At 39.9% G+C, this 25,042-nt stretch overlaps 1 protein-coding gene across 5 annotated transcripts in view; it reads right to left on the reverse strand.

Moving 5' to 3' along the window:
• Positions 1–25,042, reverse strand: part of LOC134634211 (dipeptidyl aminopeptidase-like protein 6) — a 240,528-nt gene that overhangs the window by 10,215 nt on the left and 205,271 nt on the right. For all 5 annotated transcript variants that reach the window (XM_063483273.1, XM_063483274.1, XM_063483271.1 and 2 more), the window contains 11 exons: positions 23,879–23,931; positions 21,569–21,650; positions 16,017–16,137; positions 5,995–6,149; positions 5,748–5,845; positions 4,160–4,283; positions 4,034–4,072; positions 3,583–3,690; positions 3,167–3,258; positions 1,327–1,374; positions 1,095–1,213 (listed from right to left, as the gene is read on the reverse strand). In XM_063483273.1, the coding sequence (XP_063339343.1) occupies positions 1,095–1,213; positions 1,327–1,374; positions 3,167–3,258; positions 3,583–3,690; positions 4,034–4,072; positions 4,160–4,283; positions 5,748–5,845; positions 5,995–6,149; positions 16,017–16,137; positions 21,569–21,650; positions 23,879–23,931 (1,039 nt within the window). The remainder of the gene's footprint in view (positions 1–1,094; positions 1,214–1,326; positions 1,375–3,166; positions 3,259–3,582; positions 3,691–4,033; positions 4,073–4,159; positions 4,284–5,747; positions 5,846–5,994; positions 6,150–16,016; positions 16,138–21,568; positions 21,651–23,878; positions 23,932–25,042) is intronic.

Raw genomic sequence — 25,042 nt, forward strand, 5'->3', positions numbered from 1 at the left:
TATACATAAACACATGAAATTATATTTTTTATAATGTATATTATATATATTATGTTTATATTATAATTTTGTATGTGATGTAACGTTATAGGCCATCGAATTGAAAAAATAAAAAATGCCCGTACAGCTTTCTCCATGCCCTTTCATATGATATATTACTTGATTTATCATATTACAAAAACTGATCTTGGAGATTTTCAAACAAAATTTGAAAATGATATCTTGAAAACTGTGGACCCTAGACTGCTAACAAACAGACAATCAAACAGAACCAATTACATACTCCTTCAGGGGGGAAAATAAAACAGACAGATGTTGAAGCTTAATAAAAGCATTACTTGAATGTGCATTCAAGTAAACAAAGCTACAGATTACTGAGAGAAACCACTTTGAACCAACAGACACACCTATAGCAATGACTACAAAAGCGATCCCTTTTATTTGATTAAATTATTACAGTAAGTCAAAGGACACATACATGACTAGCAGTGTTGGATGTGTATTCTCTTAAGTGTAGCTAATTTATTATCATACAAACTTCAAAACAAACAAAATTTTAAAGCTTAACATTATGATACGATATGACATTTTATCCAATTGTGTACCCTCTGGCTTATGCTTATCATGTGTAATAGAACAGGATATTATGTGGTTGCATTTTAACAGCCTGCACTTCTCTTTCAACTTCTTCTTTCTAAAGCTTTTTACTGTTTTGAGGCTTTTAAATATTCATTTATGCTTCTAAAGGCTAATTTAACATCTGGTCAGGGTCAACAGTTGAAAAATTACCCAGTGGTAATATAGTAAACCCACTGGTACACTTGTAGTAATGTTGATTAATGTGTATTCTCCCTGAAAGTATAAACAAATAAGAAATGCAAACTGGAGGATTGGCCATTTATATGATGGCTGATTTATCATCACAGTATTGCATTGTCTCCTTGCACATGGCACTGTGATGTAATAAAAATAGCAGGTGCCCACTTTAAAAGTTTGCACTCATGCACCTTTTAACTTCATTGTTGAAAGAGAGCCCTGTGTGACATCTTTAAGTGGATAAGCTAAACAGAAGCTGAATTCAAACATGCTACTACCTTGGCAGTTGAGCAGGAAGTAGCTCATGTTGAGGCTGAAGGAGCCACTGATATATCCACAGCTGTTGGACAAGGCGCAGGTCAGACAGCGACGGTTGAATGAACCAAATGTGTCCGCACTATGGAAATAAATATGAGTGTTTGTTTTTAACATTGAAACTAAAAAACACATTTTCCCAACTATCAAAGCTACTAGTTTTTCAAGTGCAGTGTAAGTTCGAACAGCTATTACCTGTACAGATGCCTTCGCTTTGGACCATCTTCAGTGCTCAAGAAGTATCTGCGTAAACATATTAAAAAACGCAAAAATGGAATGACAGTCATGTATAATTGTTATTTTTGTTATACTCTGTGACTTTAGCAGAGCTGTGTTCCCCAGTCAGCTTAGGGACTACCCTAGTAATACCCCGACTAGAAAAGATGTTTTATAAAAGAACCCAGAACAGAAATGGGACAAATCTTACCCCCATTTGGCTGGGATTTTTTCAAATCCCTGCAACTCTCAGGAAAAAAGAGGAACTGTGTTTCTATATATGTTTGGATGAGGGTGTAAATATGTGAAGTCATGCTAGTCAGATCACAGTGGGAGTGTAATTATCAGGGAGTGATGGGAATGAGTCACACTCCTCATGGGTGCAATGGAGACTCAAGGCGGTTGTTATGTGTGTGCATTCAGGGCAGTTTGTTGTGTGGAATTGTTTGAGGTGGCACAATAGAGCATCTATTTCCCAATATTTCAGTCCTAAAGACCATATCCAGTATATACCTTTATAATAAAAATGAAGAATAATTTTATTGTCAAACCACTGAAACGATGGGCTTGCCTCTGTCCATGGTGCTGAATTTCTACACTTGTTTATCTGTTTATCATTTATGACCACATAAGACTCTTCAGGCGTACCTTGCTAGTAATGGGTTGGGCACCCTTTTGCCTTCAATCCTGTCTTAATTCTTAATGACATAGATTCATCAACGGGGCAACCCTGGTTCAGGGGGTTGGGACGATCATCTGTAACTGGAAGGTTGCCGGTTCGATCCCCCAGCTCTCTCTTGGGCAAGACACTTCACCTACCGCCTGCTGGTGTTGGCCAGAGGGGCCGATGGCGCGATATGGCAGCCTCGCTTCTGTCAGTCTGCCCCAGGGCAGCTGTGGCTACAACTGTAGCTTGCCTCCACCAGTGTGTGAATGTAAGAGTGAATGAATAGTGGAATTGTAAAGCGCTTTGAGGGTCTCGAAAAGCGCTATATAAATGCAATCCATTATTATTATTATTATCAAGGTGCTGGAAAAATTCTTAGAGATTTTGGTCCATATTGACATGATAGCGTCACACAGTTGCTGCAGATTTGTCTGCAGATGCCACAGTGCAAATCTCCTGTTCCCTCACATCACAAAGGTGATACCTGGATCGAGATCTGGTGACCGTGAATTCCATTTGGGTTTTCCAATCTTCTGTTGCCCAATTTTGGTGTGAATTGTAACCTCAGTTTATTCTAAGCTTATTGGAGTGGCACTCAGTGTGGGTCCTCTGCTGCTGTACCCCATCAAGGTTCAATGTGTTGTGCATTCAGAGATTCTCTTCTGCATATCTTGGTTGTAGTGAGTTGTTACTTGAGTTACTGTTGACTTCCTATCAGCTCAAAGCACTCTTGGAATTCTACCCTGACCACTGGCATCAACGAGGCATTTTCACCCAGGGAGCTATTGTTAACTGGATATTTTTCATTTTTTTGACCATTCTCTGTAAACCCAAAGAAATGTAGATGAAGAGAGTATGGGTAAATATCAACAGATCAACCTGCCTGGCACCAACAACCACACCACAGTCAAAGTAAGCTAAATAATTTTTCTTTACCATTCAAAGCTTGGCTTGAAGTTCTGCAGATATTTTTGAGGTTAAATAACCCAATTAGATGTTTGCGTTAATGTGCAGTTGAACAGGTGTATCTAACAAAGTGGGTGGTGAGTATATGTTAACCTAGAGTAAATGTAAACAGTTGCAAATGTGTGGTAACATGCTTTTTAGTATGATTGAGTTCTGGTGGCGGCTTGGGGGTTTGTGCATGCTCACATTAGTTGGTTCTCCTCGTTGTAGGCCAGAACTTGAGTGACATCCCAGTCTCCAGATGTGATAGACTGCAGTGTGTCTGTACTAATGTTGGGCTGTGGGTGTAGAGAAGCAAAAACAGCAAAAATATGATAGCTATCCTCCAATTCCACCAACATTTTCTGTATGTGACAGGAACAGGGCAAATATTTCACTACAATCACTGCACGAAACACCAGATGTACCACCTTGGCAATTTACAGGTGACAGAAACTGCTGGAAATAATCATCTAGAAGGAATTATGTATGCAAAATGTCTTTTAAACAATTTTTCATTAATAAGGGCCACACTTTTTGAAAGTTTGACATGAAAGGTTCATCAGTTCCAAGTTAACTTCAAGTTAGTGATGCAAATACTTGGCATACAAATATTCTCTCACCTGGGAGATGGACATGGAGATGTGAAAGAATTTGCCCCTGCCTCCTTGAGGAATGGCCCGTGTGAAGAACAGCTTCAGACCATCTTTGGAAAACAGCGGCTTCTCATTCTGAATACACAGAGAGGGTTGATCTAAGTGTTTTCACTTAACAAGACATAAAATAAAGACTGCTACAGACAACTAAATACGCAGGCTGCTTAATGCAGTAATTATACAAAGGCATTCCCACGTTATAATTTAAAAAGACAGCATACACAGCTTAGAACAAAGCCATGTTAAATTTAAAGCTTGAATTTAATGACTGTGCATGTCGTCAGGCAAGAAATGCCAGGCAACAAAGCAAGTAAACAGTGGCTATAATTTAATGACTGCTACAACGGAAAGGATAAGTACCTCAGTGCCTTAATACTCTAAATCCACCTTACACACACGTGTGTATTATCATTCTCACCTGCCTGTGAAGCCACCCTTCACTTTCATCTTCGTGTTTCTGTAGAAACAGATAAACAGATTTCAGTTGGGATAAAGAAACAGCCTTTCATACATGCGGCACATGTGCCATGCACACTGTGCTCACCTTAGTACAGACTCCCGTTGTAGCCTGACACAGTGTGAGGATTGAGATGTTCTGTGCTCTGTTCAGCCAATTAATGGCTAGTTTGGTGGTGGTGGCCCATTTCACCATGGTCACATAGTACTCACTGGCAAACAGAAAGCATATTTAGCATTTATTATCATTGGTATTAGCTGCAATGTGGGTAAAAATAAGATAATGGAAAAAGTGAGAAAATGGTTGCATCTGAATACAGAGAAATCAAGCAGTGTATAAAGAGGTGGAAAAATAGGCTGTAAATATGAAGAGACTAAATAGAGGCATTAAACTTAATAGGGTGTTGTGTGTAGTTCCATTAAGGAAAAATGCATCACTGGGGACAGAAAATTCCCCAGTCTGTGCAGCATATCATATAATATGACTCTGTAATATACTGTATTCAAAAATATTTTATTATCCAAAAATCCATATTGCTTTGCATCACCTATGATAACACATGCATATACAACTAATATTTAGGACTTTTCTGTTGATCTACAGATTTGTGATCCTGGACATTAAATTTTTTCCATCCTCATTTTTCATCCTTGTACAGGAAAGGGATAAAATCTCCATATTTGGACACTGGATGGGTCGGCAGGGAAGCCGCTTACATCAGTTACAAGTCCCTGATTAGAGGTATTTTTAACCTTTACTTGTTTTACTTTAAATTTTAAGTTATTGTTCTTACTGATTTACATAATATACATAATTAATGATTAATTAAAAAAATATTTAGGATGAGGCATTTAGTAAGCTGTAGAACAGTAGACTAAGATTTGGGTTAACATATGCAGGCTGACAATTAAAAGGTCCATTTTCTTGATTGTTATAGTGACTCTAGATAAAATATACTTCCCATTCAAACATATTAGTGTAAGAATTGTGCTGACTTGAGACATGCCACAAGAATGTGGTAGCATATATTTGTTACACAGAAAACTGTGTAAATATACAAATGCGACAAAAAAAAAAACACTGTAAAAAAAAGAATAAATATAAATTAAAAAGTCACTTCTTTTTGCAATCTACATTATTTAATAAATGAAAATATATTAGTCATGTCACTAAGGTAAGTCACCTATAAAGCCTCCTTGGGGAGTGTTTTTTTAAAGCCTTTGATATCTAAGGTCCAGGATGTTGTTCCTCAAGTGTGTGGTGTCTAAAGAGTTTACTAACTCATTTAGGAGAAAATAGAAAAGGCTGTAGATACTATATCTGGCCAGGGTTTGAAGAAAGATCTCCAAATTATTCAAAATATAGTGCACTTTAATGAAAATCATACAGTTACAGCACAATTATAATTGTCCAATTACCTTTGAGTCTCTGAACTGGGGACTCTAAATACTCTAAATCCTACAAAAGTTATAAACCCTCTTTAACTGAAGCTTAAAGTCTGTCCTGCAATCACATCTTGACTATTTGTACAGATATGCCAAAAAAAAAAAAAAAAGCCAATGATTTTCCACCGGTTTTCTGTGACTGCAAATCTGAGCCAAATCTACGATGTGTAAAATGTGCATCGGTTGACTGAGCACAGAGGTAGACTGTTTGATAGTTTTGGATGACTCACCCTATCCTGGGATCATCAGGCCTCCTCATTTCAATGGTGTGCAGAGGGCCGTTAAGGTTCACGACATAAAGAGTGATGACTGGATTTTCCTCTCCAGCCTGATCAGAATGAAAACAAAGTGAGTAACTAAGCATAATGTCCCATAAAAAACAAAGCAAAAAATAAAAACACTTTGCTTAAACCATTCTATTTCTATAATTTAAACTATCCGCATCAGTACAGATGTTTAAATAAGGAAAAAGTATACCTTAGGGTAATGGTACTCTTTCCCTATTGGGTAGGGTGAGCCTGTAAACATTGGCAGCTCCATCCTGGGCACCAAGGTGTCATTGATGGTGGCGTATGCTAACCTGGCACCATCTGGAGACCACCAATGGGCAATGTGGGACTGGAAAATCTCCTCTGGAAGAGCAAATAGAAAATGACCATCAATCATAATCATAGTGAATAACACAATCCAACAGCAAAGACAAAAGTTAATTACATAGCTGCAGGCCAACAGCATCACACGGTTGTTACTTGTTGGGATTATAATGCAGCAGGTGTTCTAGGGAAAAACTGCATTTTGAAATTTATAAATGCTCTTTATGATTACTAGCACTATTTGTATTGTTTTGCCTCCCTTTTCTTTCTCCCACTGGTCAGCATATGTGACTTATGCTTGACTTTCTTTTCCTTTTGACAAGTCAGGGCTAAACAGTATGATAACTCCCTCCTGAAAGTAGAGAATCCCTCAACTATTCAGGTGAAAGAGCAAGTTTTTCTTAAATCCTCCACATGCCAAAGTGCCCTTGGCCAGGACACTGAGCCACAATTGGTGGGTGAGTGTTTGTATGAACAGGGGAAGGAGAAGCATTGAAGATTATATTTAAAATACTACTGCTGACTATTTCCCTAATTTGGTCAAACTGATAAAAGATTCAAAGTTACCCTCTTTGTCCTCTCAGCAACATACTATACATACAACTATACTTTGTGCCTGAGCTGCTAAATTTGGAATCTCCCACTCACTCTCTGTTAAACCCAGATGTGAAACCACTTGCTACCCAAAAGTTTGAAGTCATAAATCACAACAGCATTTAATCTCAGTACACAGCATGCTGACCAAAATAGAACTCAGCTACATTTCCTTGAAATAAACCTAACAGCACTTTCTCACCAGGTACCACAGCGCAGATAACTTTCTGGGTCATTACTACATTTCTGTGTGTACCATTTTCAGCAAGAGGCTCAGCTCATTTCAGGTCGGTGACCTAGACATTTCCCCTGAGCCCCTCTGTGTGCAAGCGTGTCCACATAAAATAACATAGCGATCACAGACACTCCTGTTTTACATATACAGAGAGAATAACGGGGAAACGAGAGCAGTCTAGGCCCTTCATCTCCTTTGCAACACAAAGACAGACAGACACACACAATTGCGTCTGTCAACACAGAGTGTCTCATTAGGAAATTATGCAAATAAAAGCTCACTGAGGGAACTTTTTGGCAGCATAAAGCATAGCCTTGACAATCCTACTTCATTACTAAGTCTGTGGCGACAATGCAGACGGTATCAAAAACACTCCGACTCATTGTTAGAGCCTGCCACTAGCTACATTTATATCAACTTTTGCAATTAAAATTTCATTAATGCTGTTTATCTGTGGGACTGGGTGCTGGCTTTGGGGAATTAACAACATCAACTACCAATTAGCATTTTCATTAACCACGCATCGCTTGGTGGAATTACTTGATATGCGGCATCATTTGTCAAACACCTCCGGTACAGACGCCCATGTACATTGTTCTCTTACACAGTTCTGCAAAAGTAGTTGTGCTTGTAACTTTCTACTGATGGACACTGTTTCATGTGTTTCACCGTTTCAGACTATTGTTTGCCTTATTTTGTCATATAGTATCTATCTATCTATCTATCTATACATACATACATATATATATCTATTGCAAGCATATGGAGAAGTAATTTTGTCTCAAATTAGCTAAAATGAGCATTTGAAGTGCTCTAAACACTCTATTTCAGGCAGTTATTTCTATACTTGGATCTGTATGAAGTTAAAGAGTGGGGATATCCCTAACATGGAAATCTCAGTTACTGTCAAAACACAAGGCCCACCCACCTGCTGTTCAAAACTATTGTTTGCCAAACGCAACCAATCAGAAGAACCTTGCCGTATAGACAGAGGGAAGGGAATATACTGTAGCTGCACCAAGGGTCGGTATAAGTTATATAAGAATTATTGTGAATTGTGAATCATGCAAAGCTACACTTGTTGAGAGTTGTTGTTGTTGGAAATAAAAATATGAGTTGAAAATGAGCTGAATAGGTTCCTTTAAAGAACCTGAAACAATACACATCCCTGCGGAAGTAACATTAGAAGGAAAAGGGCTAATGGAATCCTTTAGTCCTATTAGCCTTTGCTCTTTTAGTCTCCCTTGTGTGCCCACTTGCACCCTGCTGGCAGTGCTCAGTGGGGAATGATTGGATCTCACTGTCTGATGCTGAACAGAGCAGTACAGGACAACAAAGCACTGATTGCATTTTCAAATGATGAAAAATAAAATAAAATATAAAAATGATTTCCCGCATGGCCAATTCTACCGCTGCGTGCCAACTTCACCGGCGGCAGCTTAAAAGGCTTTCCGTGCGGAGTGGAACCGCCGAGCTGTCAGATCCACTCGGCTGGGGACGCCCAGTCACCTTGGCCAGTCAAGGAGAAAGCAGTTACGTCTCTGGAAGTGTCCTGATAGGTGTGTGATTACAAAAGAATGTGCAGGGACAAAAGGGAGAGAAACCAAGAGAAGAGGCTGTGAGCGAACCACTTTTAATGAGCCAGCTCTCATTTTCTCTCTTAAGTAATGAGATCACATCTCCTGTCTTTTTACAGCCCACCTCATTGTGACGATTACGAAGGTGAGCTGTCGGAGGCTCATCTCCTTTGTCCATGTTCTCCATCCTGGTGTGCAGACTACATTATACACTGAGTAGAGGACATTATTAATGCATGAGATGCCATAAGTCAAGCGGCCATTGGGAAATAATGAGTGCAAGGTGACAGATTCAGGAAAGCTGAGCTAACAAGAAAAAAAGAAAATCAGACATCCAAGGTTGCAAATAGTTGATTTTTTAAAAAAAACATTAACAGGATACAAAAAATATAAAAATGCTGCAAATATTCCGTAAACTGTGGCACAATAACACCACGAATCCTTCTGAGTGTTTAGAAAAAAAAATGACCACAAGCATCCAACAGAGGGCAGCAGAGATACATGCTAAACACAAGGTGAAGAAGCAATGCAGCACAGAGGGAAAGCCTGCCTTTGTCTTTAGTGTCTGGTGCATACTTCTAGGTCACTGCTCCTCTGTTTTGGAGTCCAGCTATTTTTCTCTTTGAGATGAGTTGTGTTTTTGACATTTGTATCTATACGAGCTATAACATTTGCATTAACCCCCCAGTCACCTCTGCCAAAACAAACAAACAAACAAAAAACTACACAGTTCAAATATTAGACACGTCCAATTAAGTGAATTTTAACCACAGAGCACGGAATTGAATACAACTACATACACCTGGCATGGTCAAGCCCTGCTAGCCCTTTATTCTGGCTTGCCAACAACCAAACTGGTTAGATGGCATGACAATCTAGTCTTCCAGCCAAAGCGCCACAAAAATATGACAATAAAGGAGCTGATACTATAAATACAGCACAAGTATCCGTGTGCAGATTGAGGATGTGTTGCAAGCGATAATTAAGCATTAGCAAAGAAGCACATGACAGAAGAAGTGAGATTTTGCAGAGCATCTAAACAGCCTGCAAATAATCTGTTTGTAGTTCTGGCTTAGGAAACCAAAGGATGAAAACTGTATTACAGGGCATTGTTTTTGCAGGTTTATATTCAGAAATAAGATTTAAAAAAAGTTACAAGAGGATTTAGCCACTTTACAGCTACACATTTTGCAACAGTTCACTTCCTGTAATTTTAGTTCAGTTATATTTATCTAGCATCAACTGGCAACACAAGTCAGAGCAGGACACTTTACATGAGAAGGTAAAAAGTTTCCTCTAACCAAGAACTTGATAAGTAGCTTCAACATGAACCCAGCATTTTGCACATTAACAAAAAGATGCGATGTGAACATGTTACAGTTTTTAAAAATAGAGGGATGACTGCAGAAAACAGCATTTGTGGGTTTACAAGGTTAAACTGACGCATGTTTTTATTCTTTCCTCAAACACGCTTTGTAAAGTCGGCATTTAGTTTTTCTAGTTAGAAGGTGCAAGCCAATTTACTTTGAAATATAGACCTCAAACCTCATGAAGATAGTGACTTTTTTCAGAAAGTTGAACAGTGTCCAGTCCAGACATAACGTTATGGCTTCTGCTGCCTATAGCAGACACTTACTGAACTGGAGTCTGCAAAACATAAGGTCCAGCAATTTTGAGCTTAAACTTCTTCAATTTTGTAACTTCTTTGGTCTCTTATGAGTATCACTTTAATGCTTCACTCCCCACAAAATGTAGGATAAGGTAAAGAAAAAGAAAAAATACCACACCTCAAATGCCCTAGTCAGCGAGAACAAAATACTCACAATCTGTCTCACATCAAAAAAGAAATACGTGCTTTGGAACAGAGCCTTTGTCAGAGCACTAGAAGTAAATACAGTCAGTTCAGTGTTATACACAGGGGCTGCTTGAAGTTGGACCTAAACGTAAAAATGTTTCACTGAATCTAAACAATTGCAGGTACGTAATTACATTTAATTTTGGCCCCATTACACATACAACAGAAAACACTAAACTTCTTACACTAGTACCTCTTGAGCACCAACAAGAAGATGCACTCATGAATGAAAACAAAGTGACCCAAACTAATTATTAGTTTTTATTAGCTTCACTGTCAGTATTTGTTATTTTTATGACTGTAAAATGTCTGGTATTTGTCCCAGGTTTGCCATAGATATTACAATAGAAACAACAATTAGACTCCACTGTTCTGGACTTCAGGTCCATGTCTAACCAAAGTGATAGCACATTTTCAGTCAGTGTTGGGTTACCCTTTGTCACATCTCAAGGTGTAGACAGGGTGAGGAGGGTGTCTGCTATGAGAACTTTAGAATAGCATCCTTACTTTTTGCGGATGATGTGGTTCTGTTGGCTTCATCAGAGCGTGACCTTCACTATGCACTGAACTGGTTTCCAGCCAAGTGTGAAATGGCTGGGATAAAAGTCAGCACCTTCTAACCTGAGGGTATAGTTTTCTGCCAGAAAACAGATGGAATGCTTCCTCTGGATTGGGGGAGAGAGACTTCAAGCAAGGTAATTCAAGTGTCTAATTCAAGTGAGAGCTGGGCGAGCTGGGGCAGTACTGCTGATGCTGATGTGGCACTAGAAGTACTGCAGGTGTTGTACCAGACTGTTGTAGTGAAGAGAGAGCTAAGCTGAAAATTGAAGCTTTAAATTTACCAGTCCGTCTACTGTGTCCCAAACATCACCCTCTGCATGGTCATGAAATATGAGCGATAACCGAAAGAGTAAGGTCACGAATACAAGCAACCAAAGGGTGGCTCAGCCTTAGAAATAGGACGAGGATGTCAGACTTTTGGAGGGATCTTGGAGTAGACGTGCTGTTCCTGTATGTCGAAACGAGCCAGTTGAGCTGGTTTGGACATCTGGTTAGGAGGCCTCCTGAGTGGCTCCTTTTGGAGGTCTTCTGGGCATGCCCAACTGGGAGGAGGTGAGGTAGACCCAAATGTATATCTCATCTGGACTAGGAATGCCTTGGAATTCCCCAGGAGGAACAGAAAAGTGTGGATGGGAAGAAGGACATCTGTAATATCCTGCTTAGCCTGCTGCCACAATGACCCAACTTGGGATAAGTGGAAGACAATGGATGGATGGATGTTTGATTTCAGGTAACTCAACACAATTGAAATTCACAAAGAAATGTGCTAAAAATTATCTCGATTAAAACAGTTCTCTATTACCACAATTGGTAAAATTGAGAAGTAGAAGGTCCAAAAACAAGTTGTCAGCCTAGTCCTAAACATTTCAGATGTTTCTTAAGTGACAAAAGAATTGCCAGTTGTGTTTATCGGCAACTCCAAATCACTACAAAGATCAAATTAAAAAAAGAAATTACACAATCACTGTTTCTCTTGTGCCAAGAAGGTTGGACAATACGGATCTTATTTTGTCTGATAATCTCCAAACAGCATGACTCACATCCACTGAGAAAGTTCTACAAAACTATTTCTCCCGTCTGTTTCAGACAAGCCCATATTTTCACACCCTTTATTAATCTTTCTCTTTCCAGTGCACAAGTGTTGCTTATGTGGTTACTTTATCTCCTGCAGAGTCTGACACAAACAGACTGATAAACAGAAACCACCCCTACAAACAAGCCTCTCGATGCAAACATTCATCTAGCCAAATATCTAAGGGGCAAACACAAGTAAAATCAAAGCAACAGCGGGTTTTTATCTGGGCACACCAGAGCCTAATAAACAGCCATTTCCTTGGGCTGCGTCACACTGCAGGATGTGTCAGTATCAGTACAGCCTCAATAATCAGACAGCCAACAGATGACAGAACACACGACTATTACACACAGCCCAATGGCACTCTTGGCTGCATTTCCTCTTTTTTAATTTTGCTTTTCTTCTTTTCTCCCTTCTCTCTCCATTTCTGCTGTCTGCACATTACTAGCACACACACACACATTTACGGATTAAGACAACATTGCAAGCAAGAGGATATTCAAGCCCTGGGAGATTATTTGCCAACCTTTTCACCCGTTAGCATCAAATCTGCTGCACAGCGACAGGCACAGCTTAAGACCTCATTTCTCCTCAGCAGCAGTGCGACCCTCAGTTTGACCTTGGCTGGAGGATGGCCTGAGTCATTAGCATGGAAAGTCTTCTGCCTTGCAGTCTTGCTGATGAATGTAAACATTAGACAAGCTGGCGAGGCTTCTAAGCTTGCCTGCAAATGCTTACATCATATCTGGGCTAATACCAAGTCTATTTACAGGCTTACAAATACAAGTTTTTCAAAAGAGATTTATTATTAATGGGAATGAAAAGGACTTTTAGTGCATTCTCAAAGGAAGATAAATAAATAAATAAAACCTGGCATAATGAGGCCATCAAAATCAGCTGGTTCCAAGACATTTTGGCATAGATTTATATGCAATATGAACTTAATAAAAGCCTCATTCCTCAAAGCCTCAGCCTCAAAATTTGCAACCCTGTATGATGTCAGGGGTATCTCTATATAATCATAGTCATAGTCATTACCAGCACAACCCTATCCACCTTCTATGGGGAAAAGAGTCAACTGGAAGAAAATTGACTAATAGCTTAGGCGCACTAGCATAAAAATAAGAGGGAAATTCCTTGGCACTATGAAAAAAAATGAGAAAATCAGGAGTTGCTGAGGGACTGCATTACAGATTAAAAGTACACTGCAACAATTACGCGTGCAACCCTTTCAACCTGTGGGCAAGCACAGTCAAGTTGACTGCACAGGTTGTCTGATGGCAAACAATCAAGTTCTGGCTTGGACTGACTGCAACTGCACTCTGACAGGTTTTCAAATAACTCCTTTCTAATTTATAAAGGCAGAAAGACAGCCAACATGTTGCAATCAATCTGCGCCAGTGAGCTCCCATGTGCGCTACTCATCTGTGATACATCTCTTTGCAATAGAGGACATCTGGCCGTATTCTGGTGTATAACTGTAAACTGACGAGTGCCTATGTCAGTTTACAGTTAAATCACTGTCCTTCAGCACCTACATCACTAATTGTGCAGGAATTTCTGTTTCAAATCAGTGAGGCTCTGGCGAGATTATGAATGTAATGTAAATTTCTGTTTAACATGAATATTTATGTATGTAGACTGCAAGAGTTTGACGATTGCCAATTTATGACAAACAGCAGCCAACCTGACCCTATTCAACTGCAGAGAGATGGTAGACTGACTCTGTCTTGTCTTTTTATTGCTGTTTTGATGCACGAAAGTCACTTTGAAGATGGAAACTGACATTGAGTGGTCAGGCACCTGATCCTTGTCTTTGAAGAAGGCAACAAAATCGTTCTTGGTCATAATAATGGTCTCTAGCCAATGTTTTCCAACCACAACAAGCCTGTTTCGTTGTCTTTGAAAAATCCCTCCATTATTGAATAAACATAATTCTGATGACAGGCTTTCAAATGTGTTGTGTTGAGATAATAAAATAGCCCCTTTTTTTCTCAAAATAAAACACTTTACCACATCACACTGTGCACTTAAAGCACACAAAACCAATAGTATAGTCCTATGATTCACTTTTATCTCAACATTATGAAGCTGATTCTATCTTTTATCTCTGAGTGAAAGATTTATCTGGTCAATAAATGATGAGTGTAAATTACCAGGCCTTCAGCAATCCATAAATATGGGGTCAGACACTGCAATATCACTCCGATTAATGTTTAAGTGGCTCAGAATGGATATTGCTCTTGAAGAATGGAGTTGCTTTCAAATATCAGCTTGGTTAAGCGGAGATAAGAGGGCTGTGGGTGGACAACATTAAATAAAAACAGATGAATTGTGCAGGAAAGGCAGCCAACGGGCTCTAATCCTGATGCACCGGTGACCTCAGATAACCTCTCTGCCACAGCGTCTAAACCCTGACATCTCCTTGGTGGCAGCCTCACACTTTCAAACAGATATGTGATGTTTAGCGTTACTCCAAGATTAACAGCTTGTTGTGTATCATTGGCTGTCTCCATTTCTGCTATCTCTGTATCTGTGAGTCTGCTGCTCCCCATCTCCCTCCTGCTCCGTTATTAAAACACCGTTCCACTGGAGCAGAGTGTTCACCCAGCGCAGCAGATATAAATTCATTAGTTGAATGCTAACACAGTCCCTGTCACGGTTTATACTGTGAGGCATACAGGTGAGCTTTGATCGGTGGTGTTGACGCTCGGAGAGCACTTTGACATCTATATCTTAACACACAACACACACACAGCCGCCGAGTTAATGCACATCAACTGATGTAGAACATTCATTCGTTTTCAGGGCTGTGTAAAGCAGAAGCAAACTGACAGGATATCCATTTTTTAATTTACCTGCAGGAAATCAAGCGCTACATGCAAAAAATACTAATGTGGCTACAGACACTTGGGAGTCATGCTGTCTCATGTCATTACTTCTAAATACCTGAGCTGCTGCAGAGTGTTCAAATTAGAAAAATGTAATACAAGGAGAATACACGGGACGAAAGAGGTTTACTACATGTTTTCCCTAATTATTATAAGAACTAACACACTTATTTTCTTTTATGGAAAGAGTTAGATGAGAAAATGCATGTCAATCTTATGTCTGTATGGTAAACGTAAGACTACAGCCTGCAATGGGTAGTGTAGCTTACAAAAGTAGAGAGCAGAGAGAACCATTAAACAGAATGCCTTGTTACATACATACAGTCGCATCAAAACTTTATCAGTCGTCTTTACAATATTGCTTCAGTTCTTTGAAGTTTGTGAGCATTTGTTTATGCACAGCTGTCTTGTGGTCAAACCACCACATTTTAATCTGACCAAAGTCTGGACTTTAATCGTGCCATTTCCTTTTTAAGCTATTCTGCTGTATATTAGCTGTTGTGCTTGAGATCATTGTCTGGTTGCAAGACCCAAATTTGGTCAAGCTTTAGCTCTTGGATAGATTCCCTCACATTTGACTCTAATCACACTGATATACAGAGGAATTTGTGGTCAATTCAATGACTGCAAGGTGCCCAGGTCCTGTGGCTGCAAAACAAACCCAAATCATCATCCTGAAAATTGGTATAAAATATTTGTGCCAATATGCTGTTTGTTTTTTTGTTAAACGACACATCTCCATTTTGCTCGTCTGTCCAAAGGACATTGTTCTAAAAGTCTTGTGGTTTGTTCAGAAGCAACCTGACAAACCTAAGCTGTGTTGTCATGTTCTTTTTTCTTCAGAGAGACTTTCTTCTGGCAAACCTTCCAAACACTTAGCACTTGGGTTTCTTGCAGTTTCTCCGAGCATTGCATAGTCTGACCTTGGTGTGAATTTGCTAGGACATCTATGCTTGGAAAGATTGTGTTAACACACTCCTGAATGCTCACACTTGCTGATGATCAAGTGCATATATGCTCATAATTCCTATGGAAGCAATACGAGTCTACTTCTCCTCAACTACTATGCTACCATTGTATGTATAGTATTTGAGCAGCAAGAAAATCTTTTGCCTTACCCTCATATAACCAATCACTGAGCCCATTGAAGATGACACCTTCTTTGCCGGTAGAAACCAGACGAATAGAACGGCTCTCCACCTTAGACCGATAGTAGATGTTGTTTTCAAAAATGAAGATCTAGAAGAGTCAGAAATAAAAGAAACGCAGTCAAAAATTTGAATGAAAATTGACAAAACATCTAGAGAAGTACATGTCCTCAAGATCCTTGAGCTCAGGTACTGATGTGTCAATGAAACTGACTTACATTTTTAGGAAAACTGGTAATGTCCTAAAAGTGAATGAGGTCTTACCTTATGATTTTTATCAATAACAACACAAAACAGAAAATCTGAGGACTGTGTTGTATTTAAACTGAAGAATAAGATCAACCGTAGATGAATCGTAGGGTCAGAAACACACTCTTTTCACACACAAGACATCACTGCACACATTTGCAAAAGCACCTTTTGATTAGAGAGAAACCAGCATTCCCAAAAGTAAAAAGACAAGAAAATAAGTCTTTTCAATTTCCGATAAGACAGCAAACCTTGGGACCAGATTTTGACTTTGACGCTCTCCTCCACAGGCCTGCGGGGCTTTCAAGATAACTGAAGGTCAACTCTTTCATTACAGAGAATAATAGATCATCAGCACCCACAGCGAACGTGGTAAGGCGGGGCTGCTCTTGGGGCTGGAATTTTAAAATGTTACAGCCTTAATGCCATGCTGAAATCAATCTCAGGCTATTACAGAAAAGGGCTCGCTCGGTATCTCAAGGATTTGGAATCTCTTGGCCTCAAGCAGGTATCATGGTATCAGTTTGTGAATGATTCTCCAACAAATATTCCCTCTGAGCTGTATGAATGATGAAACCATTCAGGGAGCTGGAGATTGCTGCTTGCTGATTAAATACTTCTTACAACAGTGCAAAAAGGGTCAAATACTACACAGGAAAATCTCCTGTGGAAATCTAAGTCAGCTGTGTTTAAACAACATGACAGTAAAGCAAAAAAAAAAAAAAAATGCTAGCTAAAAGTTTCTCACGCAAACAGACCCTCTTTAAAAGTAATACAGTGTGTGTCACAATTACTTTCTCCTGAGGAGACGTAAGCCGTGGGCCCGTGTGCTTTGGTGTCACACTGGTACAGATGGAGTCCCTGTTTAGAAGCTAATCTAGGCCACAGCACAGAGAGAAGACCTGGCCCCGTTCTCTGAAGGAAGGTAAAATTCTACCATTGATGGCAGTCAGTGAGAGTATTTGGAGCAGTCTCTAGATACTTTGGTCTGGTTGGACCAGTCACACCAGCACAGAGAAGGGCAGGTTAGGTCTTAACAACATATTTAATCAAGTTAATCTAAGTGGTAATTAATGTTATCATACTGAATTTTCTAAACTAAAATGGGGCACGTTATTACATGTTATGCTTGTTTAACACGAGTGTGAACTTGGTATTGTGAGCTTTTAATCATTCTGAGGCCAAGTGTGTAATTGCATAGAGCTGGACGAGAAAAATGTTTAAGGCAGGTCAGGACAGTCAAATGGTCATGGGAAGCGTAGGTTCCAGGGTTTTTAACTTTTCACTCTTAGTAAGGATTTCCCTCGTAATTCTCCAAGGAGGCAGGAGGACTCTTAATACTTAATAAGCCTTGAATTATTTGTCACACACATTGTACTCCTGTATGTAGTGTGATTTGAATGAAAACTGTATTACAGTTTCCCTTTCTCGGTCTCACTGTCATATGCAAACACAAAATCTTTCTAATGCCTCAGTCACACTGCAGTAAAACCTGCCAACCTTCTTGTGGTTGCTCAGCATTTTTATTGGTGTTTTTTGGTTTTGTTGCATTTACTTTAGCAACTGATTGCATACAGTTGCGGCAACAAGCTAGTCGCAGACAGATTGATCGTGCAACACACCTCAACCTGGTCACGCACTCAGGTCTCCTAGTAGTAGGCTACCTGACTTCAGTCATTCTCTGATAAGAGAAGGTTTATGGAGTAGGGAACTTGACTCAGCTGGCTAAATGAAGTTCTGGCTGGACTCAGGACAGAAGTATTTAACATGAATTTCCATTTAATTTGTGTAGATGGCAACAGATTTCCAGTTGTTGCCAATTTATCATGGTTAATCACCTGATTATCACAAACAGTTTACACGCAATTGCCAACTTGACACCATTCAATATCAAATTGACTCTGTCTTATTACCATTTTATTACCATCTTAATGCACCAACATTGCTTTGGAGACAGCAGCTGACTATTATTGCAGAACTGGTCCCTAATCTTTGATGCAGCCATTTCAAACGCAACAACATTGTAACTTCACTGCACTATGATCACAATTATGTTCATGCCACTGTTGTCAATCAGTTTTCCGTAATGCGACTGTAGCGTATTGTCAAGGTCAAAGTCAAATGTGTTTATAAAGCACATTTAAAAACACAGAGTTGACCATAGTGCTGTATAATAAAAATATACAGCTCACAGAAAATCAACACTAAAATGCAGAAATGCTGTGGACAGCGTACATCAAAATATGACAATATAAAATAAATACAAAACAAAATAAAATAAAATAAAATAAAACAAGAATGTCACACTGGGGCCAAATAGCAAGGAGAATGTATGAGTTTAAATGTGTGTGCAGATATGTAGATTATTCCATAGATCCGGTGCTGTTGCTGCAAAGCTCGATCACGTCTCTTTTTTAATTATGTTTTAGGCTTGTGTAAGAGCAGCTGTTTACATGACCTCAGAGATCTTACAGGTGTGTGAATGTGAAGGAGCTCAGACAGATAGAAAGGAGATAATGTAACACACCCAAATCTGCGTGAATATTTGTGGACCACATGTTAAAGAGTATAAAAGCAAACTCCTCGACCTGCTTTTGTTGCAGACAAAACACAACGACCCTTATTTATCCACTTACACTGACTTTTTAGCCTAACAAATTGCTAAACATGTGTCTGGACAGCTGTGTTTTTGCACGGGCATGTATGTGAGCAGTTTCTATGGGAACGTAAAGGAGATTTAATCATGTGCATAAGGGATTTGGGAAAAGGATAACAGGTGGGCTGATTTACGTATATTAGAAGTGCAGATATCACAACACATGCCTTGGCTCGAAGTCTGTGTCGGCTTGTTTCAGTTGATGGACGTCTCTCGCAACCGCAACCTCCTTGACAAGAGGGCACCTGAACCTTCAGGGATACCAGCTGCTCAGTTTCATGCTAACAAAACTCAGCAGCTGAAAGTAATACAGCTTCATGACTAATGGTGGGAAACTTGAGGCTATATCAATCTAGCAAGAGCGTTAATTAATCCAGTGACGAGATAACAGGTAATTAATAGCATTGTGCTGCAGGATGTAATCACACAGTCTGACTGCCCTGCAAACCAACACACTGAACTTCATTAATACCCTGACAAGTCTGATTGTGTGATGAAGGAAGGAGGTGTATGTGTGTGGGTGGATGTTTCATCTCAGAACAGTTACAAAGGACCATTGCTTCTTGTGATTCAAACAGCAGTGTTTAATTTCAAATGTGTTTACTGGGAAATATCAGCAACTCATCGGGATGATTCAAACCCTGAGGGACAAAACTGTTTGTTTTCAAGGATTATAACTTACACCATATCAACAACTGGAGGAAAATGCGGCATTTGAAAGATAAAGATTAGCTGTGCCCCAATTCTGGGACCATGCTCTTGGAGCGGTAATTGCCATACCTCACCAATGAGACCAAACCGATTCAGAATACAGGCCTTACTTGGACCAAATTTAAGGGTAATAAAGGTCATGACACCTTAATTATGGTGTAATAAGGTGTCATCAATTACTGCTGAATCTATCAGATGAAGTGGATCAATGAAAAGCAACTTAGTAACCAAGGTTCTTAAAGTGCACTGTGCAGGCTGGTGATGGCTCCTTGTAACAGTTTATGTGACCATAACAAAATGCACTACTATTCATCCATAGTTCATCTCATGGTGTGATAGTGCAGCACAGATAGAGAGCATTTCTCTTCATCTGCAGGTCCTCTGTTGTATCCTTTGTAGCAGACTCAACCTTCCTAACTTTGACAAATACAGCTGGTGTAAAGAAATATAACAGCCTCCTGACTAATGGTAAAAAAAAAAAAAAAAAAAACAAGCTCAAAAATGAGAATTACCAACATAAAACAGCACCTAAAAGTTTTCATTTCTCCAGTGCAGCCCTCAAGCCTGTGCTGGCACCTAAACTGGCACTCAGTCATCAAAACTTTGAGAACTCCCCGCACTAGAGGCTATAAATAATACAAGCCACACCAAATACTATTTTCATTTCCGTGGCAGCTCTCTGCTATTGTGTTTGGTTTGTTGATTTGTCTTCTGGGCACAGAAATGCTGCGCTTATTTAACGCTGTTTCCACAAAGTTTAATTTTGACCACGCACACTACAATGCAAAGCCAGCATTTTTAACATTCAAACATTGTTTGGGGAATAGTCATCTTCTGCTAATGCAATTCAAAGTTGTTGGGACAGGGGGTGGAGCCTATCCCAGACAACCATTCACACTTGCACCTGCAGCCAATTTAGAATCACTACTTAGCTAACCTCATGCATGTCTTTGGACTGTGTGAGGAAGCATGGAGAGAAGATGTAAACTCCACACAAAAAGCAGAAAGGCAGAAACAGGATTCATACTTCTGACTTTCCTGCTGTGGCATAACAGTGCTAACCACTACACCACTCTGCCACTTTCTTAGTTCACTGTATTCTCATGATCCTATCAAGATTAGCTGTTTTAAGGTTTACACCAACAAAAACACAAGTGGCAAACTAACCATTTTCACACATATAGACACTGAGAACTGGGTCAGCACAGTGTCTGAAGTTGCCCTTTCTCACATGTGTCTTACTAATGAGAATACTCAGAGTACAAATTGCAGAAGGCCACGCACAGGACACCTACCTCTTTATCTGCACATTTACCTGCGCTGGTCTCACCAGGGTGCACCCAGATTTGCATTTGCAGTTGGACATTCATATGCAACCACAAATAGCAGTTAAACTGCTAATTAGTGCCACACTGCATTCGCTAATTTATCTAAGCTAATATTTGCCATATGCTTGTTATTTAAAAAATAATGATCTGCCAGTGTTGGGTTTGCAGCTCGCTGCGCTCAGGTGGCCACAACAATTGATTAAAGCAGGTTTAAACCAAGGGCACAAACAGAACCAAGAATTCCACTCACTCACTGTAACTCCTCCCATTGGGTTGTGAAATATTAGGTCCCTCTGGCTGAAGCGCACCTTCAAATATAATTAATTCCATCACCTATTAAAATTAAAAACAGGCAGGAGACAGGTTGTGAAAACTTAACTTAGCTTTCCGTCTGTGTGCTGCAAAGTTGGTTTTTTTTGCACTTTTTTAACACCAAGGGCAAGTGTTAAACCTCTCAGATGGACCTTTCCAGATTTTTTTATTTATGTTTAGTTTTTTTCTTTTTTTTTTTACTGAAACAATGAAAAATTAATTAGTTTGAAAGCAGATTTGAAAGAGGGGATTCATGCAGCTCGTACCAGTTGCTGATCCTGGGGTCCCCAGCCTGCATACTGAAGCTGAGCGTTTCGCACCTCTGGAGGGTTCAGGTTCCATGTTTCCCTGGGGTGCACAGACAGGTGAAAAAAACCCCCACTATCAGACAAACGTTAAGGCACATAAACACAATGACTGTCTGCTCCCAGCGATGCGGCGGCAGAGGAACAAGTGTACAACATCTGAGAACAAAGCTTTAAGTGTATCCATAAATACCGCCACTCTATAACAGTGTCACCTCTCCTTATTGGGAAAAGTGCTGCGCAGTGCAGGCTGCAGAATTAGAGGTACCACTGCCTCTGTGTCTTTGTCTGGAGCGCGGAATAAATGAGGACATCAGCGCAGGTGTTTTTTGACGCGGCACCACTGGGTGGCAGCATGTAAATAGGTTTAAGCAGAAGAGCTGCTGACAGTGCTGTCATACTGTGACCTGGTGTGGAAGTAATTTAAAAGGGAAATAAGTAAGGTGGATAGTCACAGCACAAAAACGCCTCTAATATGACTTGGCAGGGGAGGCTTTTTAGCTAGACGCTTGTAGCACTTGATTAACTGGCAGTAGTTTTGCTCTTTTCTGTCACTGAATGGCAACAAGGTTCTAGGTTTGAACCTGCTCAGTGTACCTGTGTGGGTTTGCTCACAGTTACATTCATCAGCTGGTAAACTGATGCTTCTAAACTGGATTTACTGTGTGTCTTGTTTTCACATCGCATTCTTCTAATGGTCTTCAATTATTTGCATGACAGGTGGATATGACAAAATAATCAAATACAGTGAACACCCGCCTATTCGCGGTTCAGTACTCACGGACTTTACTGTGGAACGTAACTTCAAATTATTTGCGGAAAATTTGCCTATATGCTGATTTTTTTCATAGAGCACATCTAAAATATTTGCTTTTTTCATTATGATGACAGGTTAAGGTATATTTGGTGTTTGAACTATTAAAATATGCAGTTATAGTGTTTTCAGTGAAGTGGTCCCTAACCCTCGCGAATACCAGGGGGCGAATGTACCTCAAATTTTTGTACGCATTTGTGCCAAAGTGAGCATCAGTTCCTGTTGAGCGTACGTGGCGATCTGGACACACAGAGGGTACAGTGCTAACTGTGCCCAGCCAAGAAACAACTATCCACTGGACCTGCAAAGATACAACACTGGTAGCAAGAAACAGGATCCCAAAAACTTAGGGCATGCCGACCGCATCCAAGCTGCCAACGTTTCATTTTTAATGGGTAAAAAAAGCAGTGATGAGCAGGTTTGTAGCTCTGTAACCTTGAATTCTGCGTGCACCTGTTTCTCCAGCAGAATCACTGTGAAAATTGCTGTGAAGTGCACTTTGGGACGGTTTTCACCAACTTTGCTGTCGGCTTTGAATTAATACTTAAACAGCAGCAGAAAGATCTTGTGCGTGGTCTCATTAGGATAGAGATTTGTGTCAGTCTGTGAAACTGTAGCCTGAGGTTTATACTGTTAACTGGTAATTACGTGACAATGCATCAGAGGCCATGTTGCAGAATAATGCAAAAGTAATGTAAAGAGTGGTACAAGAAGATACTTTCTTTTGGCAGCCACTAAGTAACATAATGAAATATGTTTTAGAATAGCAAACAGTACCATTGTGATCCTACCTAAGTAAATGTTAAGAAAAAAGGTTTAATTGGTTTTCCTCTGTCACGTTTCTAGTTATAATAAAAAGCCGAGGACACACAGAAACATGAACACGGCAGGTTTAACTGCAGCAGTGAGTGCAAATTTTTCATTGTTACGTGCTCCTTTCTTTAGCTGTTTTTAACAGCTTAACGTTGAAGGACGAGAGATCTGCAAGATCTCTTGACATTGCAGAAAAAGGCTCATTTTCAAACCAAAGCAGTGCTATTAGTGTAACTTTCTTCTGTGAACTATAGCTCATTTTGGCAGGTGCGTGCTGAATCTAATCCTTGCTCTGGTAATTTACCTTCTGTTTTTGAGCGCTTCTTAATTAGAGGTCTGTCGTCGCAGGGCTAACTCAGGTCAGGGCGAATGAGGATAAACATCTGCCTATGTTGTGGCTACGGCTGACTACAGCTGCGATTTGAGGCTGCAGATTATCTGATAGCACCGTTTCGCTTCGCAGACTGCACAAGTGCAGGTTTGGAAGTAAACAGTGTGGTTGATGTCAGAGGTGCTTTGTGGGAGGTAGTTGGCAAAACAGGTGTAAATGAGTTTCTTTCACATTTTCACATAGAAAGGTCAGGTGAGATAATATAAGAAAAACACAATTTTAATGGAGTGATTCAGCCCTGATGTGTACTTACGGCGTTTCCAGACTGCAGATGATGTAGAAGGCCGTGTAGGAATACTGGTACACCTGGAATGAGATGTAGGATATTTAACCTTGACATTTTAATTCTTGCCAATTCTTTGTTCTCATAGCAGAATCAATTAAGACATCATAATTGCCCTGTTTACTTATATTAAGTAAAACAGTGTCTTCTTTGAAAGTAAAGAAAACAAAAACTGCATTAGGACCAATGATAATTAATCCTTTGAACTTCAAAATAAAAAGAATCCTTGTTAAGCAGGAAATACTGTGAAGTGCTGCCATAAAATCTCAATAGTTTCCTCCTAAATTGAAAAAGAAGATGAAGAAAAAGAAGAATGGCCTCGTCCCAAAGCCACAATGCTCCATATCAATATGACAGTATTTTTCATATCAGTACCAAAGGCTGACAGTAACCCACCATCCCTTGGAAATTCAAGGGTTTAATGTCTTATCTTGCTGCAGTGATGTTGTGTACTCAACACTGGGTCAATACACTGTGACACCTCAGTAAGGCTGCAATTCAGTCACACATTTCTGGCCGCATCCAGCGGCATCTCTGATACTGGGTGCAGTTTGAGGAGGGGGGAAAAAAAAAAAAAACAGAAAAAGGATTCTTCAGACTGCTGTGAAGTCAGAATAGTCAATATGGAGCCCAATTTACCATTCTGTTGTTGCAATATACTTATTTTCTGCATGTGTGCTGTCAGAAAACAGTACGTGTGTGACACTGTGCACCTCTGGGCCACTTCCACCACTGCTGCTATTTTTAGATTGCTGGCTGGAAGTCCCATTCTGACCACTCGCGCTCGGAGTTTGGGATTTCACCACGGAGCTCAAATTTGCCCAGAGCGAGAATATTAACTTCTGTGTCGAATTGGCCTGACTTTCATGTCGAAGATCATTGCTGGTAATGAGAGCTGTGTACCAAGACACCAAGCAGGAGTTTCAAGTCAAAAAGTCCTCACTGTCCAAAGCCTGAAGGCAGTGCATGAGATCAGGAGTGCAACCAGGAGCAAGGTTGTTACTTGAATTTGTCCCCCAAGGTCTGACTGTCAGTGTAAAGTGCTACTGTAAAGCCCCGAGGCACTGGAGGGTGGACATTTGGTGCAAACGACCTGACCTGTGACTTCCAGGGAGTGATCAAAAAATAACAGCT

This window comes from Pelmatolapia mariae, linkage group LG9, assembly GCF_036321145.2.
Source record: "Pelmatolapia mariae isolate MD_Pm_ZW linkage group LG9, Pm_UMD_F_2, whole genome shotgun sequence".
Taxonomy (NCBI): Eukaryota; Metazoa; Chordata; class Actinopteri; order Cichliformes; family Cichlidae; genus Pelmatolapia; species Pelmatolapia mariae.